This window comes from Callorhinchus milii, unplaced genomic scaffold (genome assembly GCF_018977255.1).
Source record: "Callorhinchus milii isolate IMCB2004 unplaced genomic scaffold, IMCB_Cmil_1.0 Scaffold4, whole genome shotgun sequence".
NCBI lineage: Eukaryota > Metazoa > Chordata > Chondrichthyes > Chimaeriformes > Callorhinchidae > Callorhinchus > Callorhinchus milii.
The window spans coordinates 80,513,945-80,532,165 of record NW_024704745.1 but is presented as its reverse complement, the minus strand read 5'-3'; the positions used below and the strand labels follow the sequence as shown (position 1 = coordinate 80,532,165).

The 18,221-nt window shown below is 52.4% G+C and overlaps 1 protein-coding gene across 2 annotated transcripts in view; it reads right to left on the bottom strand.

The window, feature by feature from the left end:
- gdpd4a (glycerophosphodiester phosphodiesterase domain containing 4a) overlaps positions 1 to 15,052 on the bottom strand; it is a 41,565-nt gene extending 26,513 nt beyond the window's left edge. The window contains exons 1-7 of one of the 2 annotated variants that reach the window (XM_042334631.1): positions 14,954 to 15,052; positions 11,040 to 11,274; positions 6,417 to 6,520; positions 3,544 to 3,631; positions 2,112 to 2,171; positions 800 to 898; positions 124 to 217 (exon numbers count right to left, since the gene is read on the bottom strand). In XM_042334631.1, the coding sequence (XP_042190565.1) occupies positions 124 to 217; positions 800 to 898; positions 2,112 to 2,171; positions 3,544 to 3,631; positions 6,417 to 6,520; positions 11,040 to 11,222 (628 nt within the window). In that variant the 5' untranslated portion in view covers positions 11,223 to 11,274; positions 14,954 to 15,052. Of the gene's footprint in view, positions 1 to 118; positions 218 to 799; positions 899 to 2,111; positions 2,172 to 3,543; positions 3,632 to 6,416; positions 6,521 to 11,039; positions 11,275 to 14,953 lie in introns of both variants that reach the window. The other variant, XM_042334632.1, reaches the window with a different exon arrangement.
- Between the last annotated feature and the right edge of the window lie 3,169 nt (positions 15,053 to 18,221).

The following is an 18,221-nucleotide window of genomic DNA, read 5'->3' as shown; positions in this document are numbered from 1 at the left end:
TTCCTATGTGCGTGTGTGTGTGTGTGTGTGTGTGGGGTGGGGGGGGATTTGAACCCACGAGCTTCCCTTCTGGCCCATGGCCACAGAGCCGGAGTGACTGAGCCAGACTGCGCCTCACCTGACCTGGTTTGTTTATCCTGGCGAAATGCAGAGAGACTGTCCACGACAGCAAGGTCATTGCCACGCTTCCACCGATGTGGAGGTAGGGAGCGGTCACCTGGGCAGGAGCAACAACAACAACAACAGAGTATATTTATACATCCCCACATCACGTCCCCCCAGCTCTACACTCCCCTCCCCACCATCAGAGGTCAGGTTTCCACCATCCTGCCCCCACCGCCGCCCTCCGCCTCCCTCCCTCCCTCCCATCGTTCAAAGTCTATCTCAAGACCTACATCTTTGACCTCACTTTCAGTCCCCTTTCCTCTCCCCACACATCCTCCTCTGCTCCTGCCCTCAGGGTAGGAGAACCTTGGGCCATTCTCCTGATTTTAAAGGCACTGTATAACTGTAAATCTGTCAGCCACAACTTAGTTACTTGGAACTGTGTTGTGAGGCTGTTAACTTCCACCTGAACAGGCAGTTGGGATCTCAGTTTAACATCTCATCTGAAGGACAACAATACAATGCCCCCCAGGACTGCATTGGAGCATCAGCTCAGGCTGTGTAATTCCAATCCCGATGTGTGGGCTTGGGGGCTTGAACCCACAACCTTCTGACCCAAAGTTGAGAGCGCTACAGACTGAGCCAGGCTAACAGAGAGGGAGAGAGAGAGAGAGAGATGGCCATGGCTACGTACCTGAAAGGAGAGGATGAAGGTTGTCCACTCCTCGGCCCACTGATTAAATAAAACCCCAATCGACACCACACTGAAGATCAATACCAGAAAAATCCCAATCTGAGAGAAAGAAACAGCAACTTTTTAAGCCATTTTTATGGGCCCTGAAAACATCAAAACATATTTTCTTTTAATAACTGTTATAATTATGCCGGCTGTGTCTTGGAAGCAAATTTCTGCATGTCCACAGGGACTAGATAATGTAGACCAGGATACGCTGATTTATCTTGTACAGAACAGTAGAACCAGAGGACACGGCCTGCGATTGAATGGGGTAAATTCAGAAGACATCTGCAGAAACACTATGTCAGTGAGTGAGTAGGAAACTTATGGAACAGACTCCCTGGGGAGACAGGAGCTGGAACCAGAAAATGTTATTTGTTTCAAGAACAAATTAGATAGATTTCTGCCAGAAAATAATATCTGGGGATACAGGGTATAGTTTGGATGGGGGAAGGGGAACTAGATGGTTCTTGATCTTCTTTTACCTGATAAATTCTTATATTCTTATAACTAACTCTGGTATCCAGCCCGACAACCTGCCAGATAAATATTGGTCGTTCATTTCACGGCTGTTCGTAGGACGTTGAGCAAATTGGCTGCTGTGTTCACCTACAAGTCATTACACTTTACATTAAAATCCTGTGCAATGCTGTGACCTGAAAGATACTGCATTAAATGCAATGAATGAGTTATTTATCTGTGGGGATTGTTGGCCAGGACCCCGGGGGAAGAGAGAGAAACTCCCTTCTCTTTTCCAACAGCCGCGGGATCTTTACCATCCACCTGAACAGGTACAGACAGGACCTCGGGTTAACATCTCATCCCAAGGACAGCATCTCCCACAGTACAGCATTGCCCTGGCGCTGTTTACGGAACAAGATCAACACCCAGGTAAACCCAACAAACAAACTGCGAGGAGTCCTGTAGCTCAGTGGTTAGAGCCCTCGCCTCACGATTTCCGGGCAAGGAAAAAGTTTAGGCAAGTTTCCTTACTCCACGCGCCTGTTTACCAGCAGTAAGAACCTGGTTGTTAGTTGATTGGCGGATCACTTTCTGGGGATAGTGATCCCTCCAAAAAAAATTCACTCAATCCACAGCTATTTTGTTGGACACTATTGTGCGCAGTTGGCTGCCATGTTTTTCCCATAAAATACAGTCAATCCTCTTCACAGTGTATTCTGTGAAGGGTTTTGACATATCTCGAACATGTGATAAGGCACTATATCAATACAAGGATTATTATTATTATTATTAAGGAGAGGCTGCTTACCTTGTGACACCAGTGAAGGTACAAGCGTTGACTCTCTGACAGCAAGCATATTGCTAGGACCTGCAGCCAAACATAACACTACTTACAATTTACAACCAAAAATGACATTTACACGGCTCCATTCACATCAGGAGGATGTCCCAAGGCGCTGGACAGTCAGGGATTTGGACCCAAGCTAGGGGGTGGGATCAGGAGGGTGGAGGGCAGCGAGGATGGGGGTAGGAGGCTGGCCGAAGGCGCGGTCAAAAAGGAAGGTCTTGAGACGGGGCTTGAAGGAGGTGAGGGAGGAGGCGAGGGGAAGGGACTGTGGGATGGAATTCCAAAGGGTGGCTGAGGGTATGATCACTGATAACGGGGCAGGCAGGGCAGGGACATGGACCAGGTCGAGACAGCTGAGCGGAGGGAGTGGACAGGTTGATATGGGGTTAGTAGGACACCGAGGTAGAGAGGAGCAAGACCGTGGAGACGTCGTAATCGTTTCATGATGCTGACTGGACAATCACACTGAGAGGGGGAGCCAACGGGGAGAGGGTTGGGCTCATTAGCAAATGGACAAACAAGAAGGTTAAGGGAGGACCAAGCGAGAGGACTTGGGTTTGATTCCTGGGCAGGATGAAACCTTACGCAAGTTTCCTTCCTCCACACGCCTCTGTTTACCAGCAGTCAGTAGGAACCAGTTATTAGTCGATTGACGGATCACGTTTCTGGGAGAACTAATTCCTCCAAAATATCAAATTGGTCACTCAATCCGCGCCTGTTTGTGGGACGCTGCTGTGCGCAATTGGCTGCCATGTTTCGCCCACAAAATATACAGTCAATTCACTTTATAGTATATTCTGTGAAGCGCTTTGAGATGTCTCAACAATGTTATAAACCGCTATGTTATTATTACTGTAAATCGACCCAGAAGATTGCATTGTTCTCTGCTGCTAATTCATTTGGGTGCGTCGGCAAGTAGTTTAGGAAGGTTTTTTTGGTAGTCGGGTGTTCCGTGCCCCACAAGGAAGTCTCCCGGAATGGAATATGGGCTCTCTCTCTCTCTCTCTCTCGGATGCTGGGGTGACTGAGGGCACGATCGAAGAGGAAAGTCTTCAGGTGCGATGGGAAGGAGGGCAAAGGAGGGGTTGAGGTGGAGGGATTGAGGCAGGGAGCTCCGGAATTTCAGGACGTAGTGGCTGAAAGCACAGCCACTGATGGTGGAGCTGAGCAGTGAGGGATGTGCGGGAGGCCTGAGCTGAATGAAGGAAGCTAATGTTGAAGGTGCTGGGGCGGGGGCTAATTTCTGGTTGAGTGTGAAGGTCTCAGACTTGGGCATTGGGTAACGGGCGGTTGGGAGAAACATAGGAACAGGAGGAGGCCATTCAGTCCCTCACGCCTGTTCCGTGGGGGTCTTTCGTTCCCATTGACAAACATAATCGTCTTATTCACTTACCAGTAAGAGTGCTATGTAGGTAAAGACAGCAGTCACCACCACAAGAACCACCATCGACCATGGGATCCATTTGCCACTGTAAAAATTCCTGCGGAGAGAGAGATCAGTGATATAATTCATAATAAAATAAAATGAATAACAATAATCCTGGCTACAGACTCCACACCGACCTACAGACTCCACACCGACCTACAGGCTCCACAGTATTGAGCTGATAACATAAACAGGAAGAAATGGTATCTCGAGGGCGAGTCAGTAACTGGAAAGCAAAATCTTGCAGATGCAAGAAATCTGAAAACAGTTACCGAAGTTGCTGGGAACACTCAGCAGGTCTGACAGGAAATATGCAGAAAGTGAGTCAACATTTCGGGTCCACGACCCTTCATCAGAACTAAAGCGTGTGGGTTCTCATGAAAGGTCGTGGACCCGAAACGTTGACTCCCTTTCTGTTCTCTACAGACGCTGCCTGACCTGAGGGTTCCAGCAACTTCAGTTTTTGTTTTCAGATTTTGAGCATCTGCAAGATTTTGTGTTTTGAGGTAGAAGAGGGGTGTGGGAATGTCGGATATACCAAATGGCCTCCTTCTGTGCTATAATGTCAGGGTATTGGACCTGGGCTGGGGGTTGGGATCAGGAGGGGTGGAGGGCAGAGAGGGTAGGGGTAGGAGGATGACAGAAGGCGCGGTTGAAGAGGGTCTTGACACGGGTCTTGAAGGAGGTGGAGGAGGGGTTGAGGTGAAGGGACTGTGGGACATGATCAGACTTAGAATAATCCTTGCATTTTATACACAGTAAACTCCTGATAACTCGACTCTGGCTTAATTTATCTCTACCAATTAAGCCATCATCCTGTCAATATCCCGGCCACATTTATTTATGTATTTATACATATGCTTAACTCATCACTCCTGATAACTAGTCACTGAGCCCTTTCCCTCGGAACGATTGACGAGTTATTAGGTGTTTACTGTACGTAATATTTGTTTGCCAACAAATACACAGTTACTACATTTACTACACTACGCTCCCTTCGTTCAGTGGGCTCCGGCTGCTCCATGTCTCCCACCCGACCCACCCTACCATCGGTGGCCGGGCTTTCAGCCTCTTTGCCCCCACACTCTGGAACTCCATCTCACGGTCCCTTCACCTCACTTCCTCCCTCGCCCCCTTCAAGCCGGTCTCAAGACCCTCCTCTTCGATCGTACCTTCGGTCTCCCTCCCACTTCTCTGCCTTCCCTCACACCTACCCCACCCCTCCCGCCAACCCACCCCTCCCTCATGCTCGTGTCCTCACCCCTGACTGTTCAGCGTTTTGGGACGTCCTCCAGGCATGAAAGGCGCTCTATAAATGTCATTTGTTGCTGTTGTTCTTTACAGCAAGTCCTGTCGAGCTTTTTGGGATGTTTTGACAACTGATAAGTTATTTCGAATTCAAGGATTATTATATGCAGTAAAACTCACATAAGTCCTTTACCTGCCTACTTCCCACTCCAAATCTCCCCCTTTTTCTCTCCTCCCTTACTTCACTCCTCCCTTCCCTCTCCTCCCGCCTCTCTCTCCCAGCACCCCTATTCTCTCCTCGAGTTGAGAAGGTTGAGGCTGATCTGATTGAGGTGTTTAACATAATAAAGGGATTGGATAGAGCAGATACAGAGAAACTGTTTCCTCTGGTGGGGAATCCAGAACACGGGGATCATCTTAAAATTAGAGCCGCGCCATTGAGGAGTGAAATCAGGGGCAGGTTTTCACCCAAAGGCCGGTGGGGATCTGGAACTCTCTCCCCCAAAAGGCTGTGGATTCTGTGTGGGTCCATTCACATTGTCCAGACTGAGGGGGAGAGATGTTTGTCAGGTCAGGGGATCAGGGGATATGGGGCAAAGGCGGGTAATTGGGGTTGAGCTACAGATCAGCCATGACAGCATCAGCATCCAAGGCCGCACTCTCCACCTCTCAAAGCCATCAGGAACCTCGGGGTTCCCCTCGACCCTGAGCTGTCCTTTCTCCCTCATATCCGCACCACAACCGGCACCGCCTTCCATCACCTCCGGAACATCGCCAGAGACTACGGCACTACCTCACCCCTCACGCGGCTGAAACTCTGGTCCACACCTTTATCACCTCAAGGCTGGACTATGGGAACGCTCTCCTCGTCGGCCTTCCCGGCCCTCCCTCCACACTGCAGGTCATTCAGAACTCTGCAGCTCGTGTACTGTCCCGCACCAGACACCGCGACCACATCACTCCCACCCTCGCCCTCACCCTCGCCCTCACCCTCGCCCTCGCCCTCGCTCGCCTCCACTGGCTCCCCATCCCCCAGAGGATCGATTTCAAGATCCTCACCCTCACCTACAAGGCCATTCCCGGCCTCGCTCCCTCCTACCTCTCCGACCTACTATCCCCCTACCTACCTGCCAGTACCCTCCGTTCCTCTGGCTCCGGTCTGCTCCACATCCCCCGCCCCAACCGCCCTACCACCGGTGGCCTTCAGCCTCTCAGCCCCGAGGCTCTGGAACTCCATCCCCAGTGCCTTCGCCGCTTCCTCCCTTTCCTCCTTCAAGGCCGGTCTCAAAACCTTTCTCTTTGACCTTCAGCCTTCAGCTCCCCTCTCGACTCTCTACCCCTCCTCACTCCCTCCCTTCCCTCCCCTCACCCTGACCATCTCCACCCAATGCTCAGGTCCCGACCCAACTGTCCAGCGCCTTGGGATGTCCTCCCGATGTGAAAGGTGCTCTATAAATGACATCTTGTTGTTGTTGTTGATCTTATAGAATGGCAGATCAGTCTCGAGGGGCTGAATGGCCTCCTCCTGTTTCTATGTTTACCTCCTCAACATCCCTTTGTGTTACTGGGAGACACACACTGCTCACACTCACCAGTCAAAGTTGATGTAGTCGTTCTGTGCTTTGCTCCAAAAGTAAAGGAGGACCAGAGAGAGCCAAAAGGCAGCCACCAACACCAGCAGACAGCTACACTCTACCTGCCACAGGAGAGGAGAGGGGGAGGGGAGGAGGGGAGGGGCAGAGGAGAGGAGTGGGGAGTAGAGGAAAGAGAAGAGAGAGTGGAGGAGAGAGGAGAGGGACAGAGAGAGGAAGAGGCGAGACGAGAAGAGAGGGGGGAGAGGATAGGAGTGGGAAGAGGAGATGGGAAGGAGTGGACAAGTCAAACCACAATTTCGAGAGGGTGCAAAGCAGATTGACCAGGATGGCACCAGGGATGAGGGGCTTCAGTTATCAGGAGAGGTTAGAGAAGCCGGGATTATTCTCCTTGGAGCAGAGAAGGTTAAGCAGAGATTTTATAGAAGTTTTCAAATTATGAGAGGATCTGATAGGGTGAACAATGAGAAACTATTCCCACTGGTGGTGGGTCGGTAACCCGAGGGCACAGTTAAAATGGGGGGAGAAACAGAAGGGAGGTGAGGAGAAATGTTTTCATACAGCGAGTTGTTGGGATCTGAAACGCATTGCCTGAAAGGCCGGTGGGAACCGATTCCATAACCAAAATAACGTTATGGACCCGAGCTGAGGTTGGGGTGGGGGGGGCCGGGGGGGGGGGGAAGCAGGGAGATCGAAAGCACGGCCGAAGAGGAGGGTCTTGAGGAGGGTTTTGAATGTGGCGAGGGAGGGGCCGGATGGAGGGACTGTTGGATGGAGTTCCAGAGGGTGAGAGCAGAGTGGTGGAAGGCCCACCCACCAATAGTGGAGTGAGTGAGGCGGGGGACATGAAGCAGGCTGGAGACTGCTGAGCGGAGGGAGTGAACAGGGTTGTAGGGGGTTAGGAGGTCGCAAGTCGCAGAGGTGGGGGAGCAAGACCATGAAGGGCTTTGAAAGTGAGGACCAGGATCTTGAACTGTATCCTCTAAGTGATGGGAAGCCAGTGGAGTCGGGCGAGGATGATGGTGATAGGGTCACGGAGCCTGGTGCACGAGAGGACACGGGCTGCAGAGTTCTGGATGATCTGCAGTCTGTGGAGGGAGGAGTTGGGGGCCAACAAGCAGGGAGTTTGCATAGTTGAGCCTCGATGTAATGAAGGCGTGTAGGGATGTATGATGACAACTTTTAAGACAGAAGTAGATAATTATTTTGGGGGGACAAGTTTGCAGGGCTATGGGTAGAGGGGGGGAGTGGGGTTGATCGGGGCTATGGGGAGAGTGGGGGGGGTGGGGTTGATCAGGGCTATGGGGAGAGTGGGGGGGAGTGGGGTTGATCAGGGCTATGGGGAGAGGGGGGGAGTGGGGTTGATCGGGGCTATGGGGAGAGAGTGGGGGAGTGGGGTTGATCAGGGCTATGGGGAGAGTGGGGTGGAGTGGGGTTGATCAGGGCTATGGGGAGAGTGGGGGGGAGTAGGGTTAATCAGGGCTATGGGGAGAGTGGGGTGGAGTGGGGTGGATCAGGGCTATGGGGAGAGTGGGGGGGAGTGGGGTTGATCAGGGCTATGGGGAGAGTGGGGGGGGGAGTGAGGTTGATCAGGGCTATGGGGAGAGTGGGGGGGAGTGGGGTTGATCAGGGCTATGGGGAGAGTGGGGTGGAGTGGGGTTGATCAGGGCTATGGGGAGAGTGGGGGGGGAGTGAGGTTGATCAGGGCTATGGGGAGAGTGGGGTTGATCAGGGCTATGGGGAGAGGGGGGGAGTGGGGTTGATCGGGGCTATGGGGAGAGAGTGGGGGAGTGGGGTTGATCAGGGCTATGGGGAGAGTGGGGGGGAGTGGGGTTGATCAGGGCTATGGGGAGAGTGGGGTTGATCAGGGCTATGGGGAGAGTGGGGGAGTGGGGTTGATCGGGGCTATGGGGAGAGAGCGGGGGAGTGGGGTTGATCAGGGCTATGGGGAGAGTGGGGGAGTGGGGTTGATCGGGGCTATGGGGAGAGAGCGGGGGAGTGGGGTTGATCAGGGCTATGGGGAGAGTGGGGGAGTGGGGTTGATCGGGGCTATGGGGAGAGTGGGGGAGTGGGGTTGAATTGGAAGCTCTTTTCGAAGAGCGGCACAGACACGATGGGCCGAATGGCCTTCTTCTGTGCTGTATAGTTCTATGATAACAAAAGATAATAACATAAGACATGTAACTTGGCGCCTATAACATTGGAACATCTCAAACAGCCTCAGCCAAGTGCTGTCAAGTGTAGTGACTGTGCCGCGCTGGTGAGGTCCCTCCATCACTCCTTTCCTCAATCTGTCCTTACTCCCTCCATCTCTCCTTCGTTCCCTCCTCCCTCACTCACTCCATCCCTGAATCTCATCTTCCCATCCTTCGTCACCCACTCTCTCTTTCCATCCCTCTCTCCCTCAGTTCCTCCCTCCCTCCGTCACTCAATCCCTCCTTCCCTCCCGCCCTCTGTGAGGAGTTCACATTCTCCTGGTTGAGCACTGACACAGCTGCCCGTTGTGTGTAATGGTGACTCGGGAGTTCAGGCAAACAGGTGTCTTATCATTTCCCTTCAGCATATTATTGTTTCCGTTTGCTGGACCCAAGGCATCTCCTACTGGCCCTGCAACGTCACGTGCGGCGTTCCTCAGAGCTTTGTCCTTGGTCCTTCCCTCGACAACAACATGCATTTACACAGTGCCCCTCACGAAGCTCTTGATGGTGGCGGAGCACCACACCGAGCCGGGGGGAGAGGGAGGTGACTGTAGGCATGTTCAAAGATAAAGGTCTTCAGGCGAGACCTGAAGATGAGGCAGCAAGGAGCAAGGTGGAGGGATAGAAGAGTGTTGGGGCGTAGTGGCTGAAAGCTTGGCTGCTAATGGTGGAACAGAGGGCACGAGGGGACAAGCAGAAGGCTGGAACCACTCCATCGGCGGCACTGGGTTGTGGGTAAGGTGAGCAAGTCAGAGAAGTAGGGAGGAACAAGTTTGTAGAGGGCTTTGAAGGCGAGGATGAGGATTTTGAGGGATGGGAAGCCATTGGAGGCGGGCGAGGGTGGGGCTGATGGGTGTCACGGAGTCTGGTGCGGGAGAGGACATGAGCTGCAGAGTTCTAGATAATCTGCATCGTGTGGAGGGAAGAGTTCGGGAGGCCGGCAAGTGTGGACGTGGCCTGGATGAGAGCTAACTTTCTACAGTTGAATGCAGACAAGACCGATCCTCTCCTGATTGGCTCCTCTCAGCGCCTCCACATCTCAGGTACTAACAGCATCACCATAGACACACACTCCACCTCACAAAGCCAGTCTGGAACCTTGGCATCTTGCTTGACGCTCAACTGTCCTTTCTACCCCACTGCAGGCCGCAGAAACCCTCATACACGCCTTCATTACATCCAGGCTTGACTATGCAAGCTCCCTGCTCGCCTCCCCAACTCCCCTCTCCATAGGCTGCAGATCATCCAGAATTCTGCAGCCCGTGTCCTCTACTGCACCAGGTTCCAGGTGACCCTATCACCCCCATCCTCACCGGATTCCACTGGCTTCCCATCACACAGAGGATACAATTCAAGATCTTGGTCCTCACCTTCAAAGCCCTCCATGGTCTTGCTCTCCCCTACCCCTGCCACCTTCTAACCCCCTACCATCCTGATCGCTCCCTCCACTCAGTGGGCTCTGGCCTGCTTTACGTCCCCTGCCTCGCTCGCCCCACTATCGGTGGGCAGGCCTTCTGCCAATCTGCCCCCACCCTCTGGAACTCCATCCCGCAGTCCCTCGGTCTCACCCTCAGCCCGGGTCTGTTACTTTGTCTGTCCAGCGCCTTGGGTTGTCCTCCTGACATGCCAGGCGCTGTATAAATGCAATTTTGTTGTTGTTGTTGTATCTGTGCCATGATCCGCTCTGCTTTCCCCATCTCCGCAACATCGCCCAGATCTGCCACTGACTCACCCCTCAAACTGCCGAGACCCTCATCCATGCCTTCATCACGTCCCTCATAAGAACATAACATAAGAACAGAAGAAATGCTGGACAAAAAAAGACCACGGTCCATCTAGTTTGCCTTCCACCTGCCTGGCGGTCATATACACATATGTCCCAAACTCCCTATGTATTGTATCCCATCATGTGATTTCCTAAAAGAAAACTATCTCATCTGTGTTTGGAAGAATCAACATTTCCTGCTTCAACCGTGTGTCTCCCCACGGAGCCAGTTCCACAGGTTCACCAGTCGCTCACTGGACAAGTTGAAACAGCCCGGTATGACCTATATTGTTTGCCTCTTTAGAATTTTAAAGACAGCAATCAGGTCACCTCTCAATCTTCTCTTTTCCAGTGAGAAAATACCCAATTTACTTAGTCATAAATCCCTCCCTCCCTCCCTCCCTCCATCTCTGCCTCACTCCCTCCGTCCCCCTCCCTTTGTCCCCCACTTTCCTCTGGGACATCCTCCTGACGTGAAAAGCGCTCTATAAATGTAATTGTTATTGTTGTTGATCCCTCCTGTACACTATTATTCAGTGTATAGTTTGGGACATGACATGTACAAGTGACTGCCAGGATAGTGGAAGGCGACTGGATGGACCTTGGTGTTCTTTCGTCTCGCATTTCTTGTGTTCTCCCTCCCTCCCCCACTCCCCTCACCTTGCTGCAGCAGAATGCCCCTGGTGGGGTCTTGGCTCGCTGGTAGCGTCTCCACTGACAGCTGTACAGGCCGGCCAGGCAGGCCAGGCAGGGCTGGTTCTCGTAGCGTTGGAGGAGCCGGCCCTGGAGGACATTCCAGCTGCCCGGCTTGGTGTTGGTCTGCTCACCCGGAGAGCTGCCCATCAGTCAGTCAGTCTGTCAGTCACTCTCTCCCTCTGTCTGTCTGTCAGCAAGTCTGAGGGGAGGAGGGGGGGGGGGGGGGAGCGGGGGGCAGAAACCCAGATTCAGCATCAGCCACAAAGAAGCATCTCAAAGCCTTCAACCTCTGTGCCCCCACACTCTGGAACCCCATCCCAGTCCCTTCACCTCGCTCCCTCCCTGGCCTCCTTCAAGGCCCGTCTCAAGATGCTCCTCTTCGACCGCACCTTTAGTCGTCCTCCAACCCACACCCTACCTGCCCTCCATCCCCCCGGTGGGCCACCGCTGTGCACAATTGGCTTTGACACGTCTCGATGTCGTAATAAGACACTGTATCAAATGCCAGAATTATTATTATATATTTAATATCCATGTTCTGACCTTCAAATAGCAACAAAAATTTTACGTTGATAATCAGTGATCCTTGCATTTGATATCGCGCCTTATCATGTCGTTGAGATGTCTCAAAGCGCCTCACAGAATAATAAAGTGCAGTGACTGTATATTTTGTGGGCAAAATGAAGCAGCCAATTTGCGTTCAGCAGTGACCCAGTTATGGATTGGGTGACCACAAATTTTTGGGAGGGATTATTACTCCCAGAAAGGGATCCTCCAATCGACTAACCACCGGGTTCCCACTCACTGAAGTTCAGAACGTGTGGGCGGTCGAATGCTGATTAAACACACGGGGAGCGTTGCCAGGAGTTTGCACAGTGGACGGGTTTGTTTAGTGACTCGGCTCCTGAAGTCTGCAAACGATACAAGAAACATCGGCACTGTTCGAGCGGGTAGAGCGGTTATTCAGGAAACACGTCCGCACAGAAAAAACTTTGCAACCAAATGAACATGTTTCACTTGTAAATTGACTAAAAACGGCTGATCAGTAGTTTGGCTTTGTCCTCTGGAGTCCTGTAGCTCAGTGGTTAGAGCCCTCACCCACACCCACACCACCGCACACAGTCGCCTGTTTACCAGCAGTACAGTAGGAAACTGGTTATTATTTGATTGTTGGATCGCTTTTCTGGGGATAATAATCCCTTCAAAAAATATATAAAAATTAATAATTTAGTCACATCAACCCACGGCTGTTTGTGGGACAGACGCCGCTGTGCGCAATCGGCCGCCGCGTTTCGCCCACAAAATACAGTCAATTCACTTTACAGTGTACCCTGTGAAGCGCTTTGAGGCGTCTCGAAGACGTGATCAGGCGCTGTATCAAACGCCGGGATTATTATTATTATTATTATTATTATTATAATACCATCATCTCAAAGCACTTCAGCGTTTTATTGTAAAGCCTAATGACTAATTTGTAGGTGAATGCTGCAGCCAATTTGCGCAGATAAACATCCAACATCTGTGAAGTGACCAACCACTGTGTCCGTGAAGTGACCAACCACTGTACCTGGGCGATCGCTGTCCAGGACACCAAGAGAGAGGAACTCTCTTCTCTTTTTCCAACAGCGTCACCTGTTAACATTCACCTGAACTGAGCCCCAGTGGGGAACTTGGTTTAACATCTCATCCGAAGGACGGCCTCTCTGACAATGTGGTGCTCTCTCTCCCCACAGCATTACGTCAGTCCGCAGTTCAAAGTCCTGACGTTTGGGGGGGTGGGGGGGAAACCCCCAAACCTCGTGACTCGGGAAGCGAGAACGCTACAGTACTGAGCCAGGCTGACACCCTATCACCACCACCACCATCTACAACAACAACTAGCACTTATATAACGCCCTCCACGCAGGGCAGCGCCTCGGAGCTTAACAACAGCGGAGCCTGACTCTGAGCCGGGGGGGAGGGGGAGATGGCCGTACGTACGTCGAAGAGGGAAGTTTTCAGGCGGCACTTGAAAGAGGAGAGCGAGGGGGTGAGGCGGAGGGATTGAGGGAGAGTATTCCAGAGTTTTGGGGTCTCGTGGCTGAAAGTGCGACCTCCGATGGTGGGGCGGAGGGTGTGAGGGATGAGCAGGAGCCGGTGCCAGTCGAGCGGAGGCCCCGGGTGGTGGATTGGGGAGTGAGGGGGTCGGGGAGGGAGGGAGGGGTCAGGGAGTGAAGGGGTTTGAACACGAGAGTGAGGATGTTGAAGTGGATGTGTTGGTGATGGGGAGCCAGTGGAGCCGGGGCCAGAGATGGGGAGATGTGGGTGTGGAGTTGGGTCGGGGTCGGTATGTGGGCGGCAGAGTCTGAATGGGCTGATCGTGTGCAGCCGGGGAGACGGCGAGGAGGGGGTTGGAGTAATCCAGGCGGGAGGTGACAAACACATACACGAGGGTTTCGGGTGCTCTGGGGTAAGGTAGGGTCGGAGGCTGGGGAGGAGGTTGGCCTGGGCGACTGTGTCGGACGCGGCAGAGAGATCCAGGAGGACGAGGAGGCAGAGGGAGCCCTGGTCACAGAGAGAGAGAGAGGACGTTGTTTGTGACATTGACAAGCGCTGTCTCTATGCTGTGGGGCCCTTTGATTTCAAGATCCTCAGATTTGTCTTCAAATCCCTTCATGCCCTCTCCGCTGATTACCCCCAACCTCCAACCCGCTGCCTCCGCTCAACTGGCACCAGCCTCCTGTTTGTCCATTGCCCCCTCCGCTCCACCATTCACCATTTCAGCCACCACTCCCCAAATTCTGGACCTCTCTCCCTCCAGCCCTCGGCCTCGCCCCTTCCTTCCCCATCTTCAGGTCGCACCTGAAGTCCTTCCTCTTCGACCGTGCCTCTGGTCACCTCCCGCCTTCCTCTGGCTCGGAGTCGGGCTCCGTGACCGTTACCGTGAAGCGCTCTAGGACGCTGCAGTTGAAAACCAAGTTGGGTTTGGATTGATTCTCAAGAGGAAACAGCGGGTCACAGTTGGTTCCATATTTAATTCTATGTATCTGCCGTTGGGAGTCCGTTTAGCTCACATTCAACGTGAGGGGACGCTGTGTAAATGCAACTTGTTGTTGTTCAGAATAAGTTGTATTCTAAAAAAAGAGCGGCTTCCAGATCGGGGCCAAAAGAAAAAATAGTTGAACGGGAGTTAAAACGGCAGATAAATAAAATTAAATATGAAACAAAAGATGCTGTGTGTTAGCCTGAATTAATCCAAACCCAGCGTGGTATTCAACGGCAATGCCAGCTCAGCTCCCCCCTCGACTCCGTACCCCCTCCTCGCTCCCTCCCTCCCTCCCCTCACCCTGACCATCTCCCCCCCTCCTCGCTCCCTCCGCTCCCCTCACCCTGACCATCTCCCCCCAATGCTCAGGTCCTGACCCAACTGTCCAGCGCCTCGGGATGTCCTCCCGACGTGAAAGGCGCTCTACAAATGCAATCTTGTTGTTGTTGTTGTTGTTTTACCAACAAAACACACGGCGGCCAACGTTACCGACAACAGTTAAAAACAATTCTCTCTCTCAATCTTTCTTCGTCTGTCTCAGCCTTTCGCTCTGTTTCATTCTCTCTCTCTCTCTCGAGCAAACACACACACACACTGGGGGTGGAAACTCAAATAAATTAACCAGAAAATGATATGGGGAAAGTAAAAAGATTGTCCCCTCTCTCCTGACACACAGACACAGACACACATACAGTCACACATACAGTCACACACACCACACCACACACACACAGTCACAGTCACACACACACAGACACACACACAGTCACACACACACACACACAGTCACACTCACACACACACAGTCTCACACACACAGATCTAAGAGAATATGTTGATGGAGTTCACTCACTTGAAATGGATTTGCTCCCAATCACTGCTCACACTGTGTGTGTGTGTGTGTGTGAGTGAGTGAGTTTGGGTTTGACTGAAAGTCCTCCCAGTGATCCCCTCTCACACTCACTCACTCACTCTCAGGGACACAGACAGACAGACAGACACAGACAGACAGACAGACAGCATTGCATTGCATTGCCTTCTGCAAATGCCAATCAATTTGTCGCCCTCTAGTTACAAACACAGGAACAGGAGCCTTGGGACCTGAAAGGCACTCTGTATAATAATAGTATGATTTTATAACCTTCTCTGCCATCACATTCCCACTTGGCCACACGTTCAAATAAACCACTGAGTTATTTATCAGCTAAATGGACAGCAGATTCCTGAACACTGAGCACCAGACAGAGATGGACACTCAGTGAGCATTCAGTCTCTAACACCCGTCTTCTACACTTGCTTCTGAATAATAATTATAATAATAATCCTTTGATTACTTTATACAGCCCCCCATCACGTCGTTGAGACATCCCAAAATGCTTCACAAGTGTAGTGACTGGATATTTTATGGGCGAAACACCCATGGATTGAGTGACCGAGTTATTAATTTTTATTTTCATTTTGGTTTAGAGGAATTATTATCCCCAGAAAAAGCAATCAACAACAACAAAAAAATGACATTTATAGAGCGCCTTTCACGTCGGGAGGACGTCCCAAAGCACTGAACAGTCAGGTGTCTGGGCCCGAGCATTGGGGAGGGGTGGGGGAGGGGTGAAGGAAGGCAGAGAGGTGGGAGGGAGACCAAAGGCATAGTCGAAGAGAAGGGTCTTGAGACCGGCCTTGAAGGAGGCGAGGGAGGCAGCGAGGGGAAGGGACCGTGGGATGGAGTTCCAGAGTGTGGGGGCAGAGAGGCTGAAAGCTCGGCCACCGATGGTAGGGCGGGTCGGGCGGGAGACATGGAGCAGCCGGAGCCCGATGAACGGAGGGAGCGGGCGGGTTGGTAGGGAGTCAGCAGGTCAGAGAGATAGGAGGGGGCGAGGCCAGGGATGGCCTTAAAGGTGAGGACGAGGATCTTGAACTCTAGCTCTGGGGGATGAGGAGCCAGTGGAGTCGGGCGAGGGTGGGAGTGATGGGGTCGGGCGAGGGTGGGGGTGATGGGGTCGGGCGAGGGTGGGGGTGATGGGGTCGGGCGAGGGTGGGAGTGATGGGGTCACGGAGCCTGGTGAGTGAGAGTACACGAGCTGCAGAGTTTTGGATGATCTGCAACTTGTGAAGGGAAGTGTTGGGAAGGCCGATGAGGAGTGAGTTCCTGTAATCGAGCCTTGAGGTGACGAATGTGTGGGTGAGGGTTTGGGGGCCTGAGGGGTGAGGCAGTGGCGGAGTCTGGCACTGTTGCGGAGGTGGTGGTAGGCAGTGCCGGTCAAGGCGCGGATGTGGGGGAGAAAGGACAGTTCAGGGTCAAACAAGACCCCCAGGTTCCTGACTGGCTCAGTGAGGGTGAGTGTGCAGCGTGGAGGCTGATGCTGCCAACGGTTGAGGTGCGGAGGCGCTGGCGTGAGCCAATCAGGAGGGTCTCGGTCTTACTGACGTTCAGTTGGAGGGGTCGGGGGGGGAAATCATTCAGTTGATCTCATAATCACATGGCATCACATTTTTCTGCTTGCAGGCTCACCATGTCCCGTTAAACGCTTTGCTCCCGGTTTGGCCGCTGACCTGAGACCCCCCCTCCCCCCCCACCCTCCAAACTGAACCAGTGGAGTCCTGTAGCTCAGCGGTTAGAGCCCTCGCCTCACGTGGGTTTGATTCCTCGCCGGGTGAAACCTTAGGAAACATTCCTTACTCTGTGTAACAGCAGTGAGCAGGAACCCGGTTGTTTACCGATTGGCGGATCACTTTTCTGGAGATAATAAATCCCTTAAAAGAAATACTACAAATAATAATAAATTGGTCATTTTCAATCCACGACTGTTTGTGGGACATTGCTGTGCGCAATTGGCTGCCGCGTTCGCCCACAAATATACAGTCAATTCACTTTACAGTGTGTTCTGTGACGTACTTTGGGACGTCTGAATGACGTGATGAGGGGCAATATTAAATGCAGGGATTATGTGGAACTGTGGTGTGGTTTAGAGACTCCCTTTCTTTCCCTCATTTCTAACCACTTCCTCAGTAACTCCTAAAATCAAAACGCCATCTCAGACAAACAGCGAGAAAGGGATTTGGTGGAACCGAGTGATTGAGGTGGAGAGATATTTGTTGGGTCGGGGGCCCAAGGGGCAAAGGCAGGTAATTGGAGTTGAGGTACAGATTGTCCATGATCTTATAGAATGGGGGAACAGGCTCCAGGGGCTGAATGGCCTCAACAACAACAACAACAAAAAAAAAATAATTGGATGGATAAGGATCGAAGGGGTGGGGGTGGGGAGGGTGAACAGGAATGCTTTTTTAAAAGAATGGTGGTGGTGGGAGGGAAACTGAACAGGAGGCGAGGGAGGGGGGGAATAGAAAACAAATTAAAGACAGGAGAGGGAGAGATGGGAATGGGGTTGACTGTTGTCGCTGTCGGTCAATGGCCCGTTCCACCATCCCCGTCCCTTCACCTCGTTCCCTCCCTCACCTCCTTCAAGGCACGTCTCAAGATCCTCCTCTTGGACCGTGCCTTCGGTCACTCTCCTCCCCCCTCCCCGCCCTCTACCCCCCGATCCCGACCCCCAGCTCAGGTCCAAATCCCTGACTGTCCAGTGCCTTGGGATATCTTCCCGACGTGAAAGGCTCCGTGTAAATGTCATGTGTTGTATTATCGGCAACAGATCAGCACAAGTTGTATATTATGGATGTATTTTTGGTCAGCGGGAAGGAGGGTGAAGGGGGGGTGGACTGGGGGCCGGGACACCTGGGGGCGCTGGGAGACCTGTGGTGGGGCACTTTTAGTTTTAAAAATTAAGGTAGAAAGACGAGAATGTTGCAGTGGTTGGGCCTACATTGGGAGGAATGGCTTTGGCCTTTCAATTAATCATTGATGCAACTTTTGGGGAGGGGTTGGTTGGAGAGCACGGGGTCGAGGGAGCGAGATGGCGTCTCTCGCTCGCAGCCTCCAGACAAGATTTCTGTTGGACTTTAAAACACATAGTTGTATTAAAAACATTGTAAGTATGTTGGACTCTTGTATTATTGTGTGTGTGTGAGTACGAGCGTGACGGTGTCTATCAGTGTGTGTGTGTGTGTGTGTGTCAGTGTATGAGGGGCTGTGAACGTGTTGTGTGAGTGCTCCCCTCCCCTCCCCT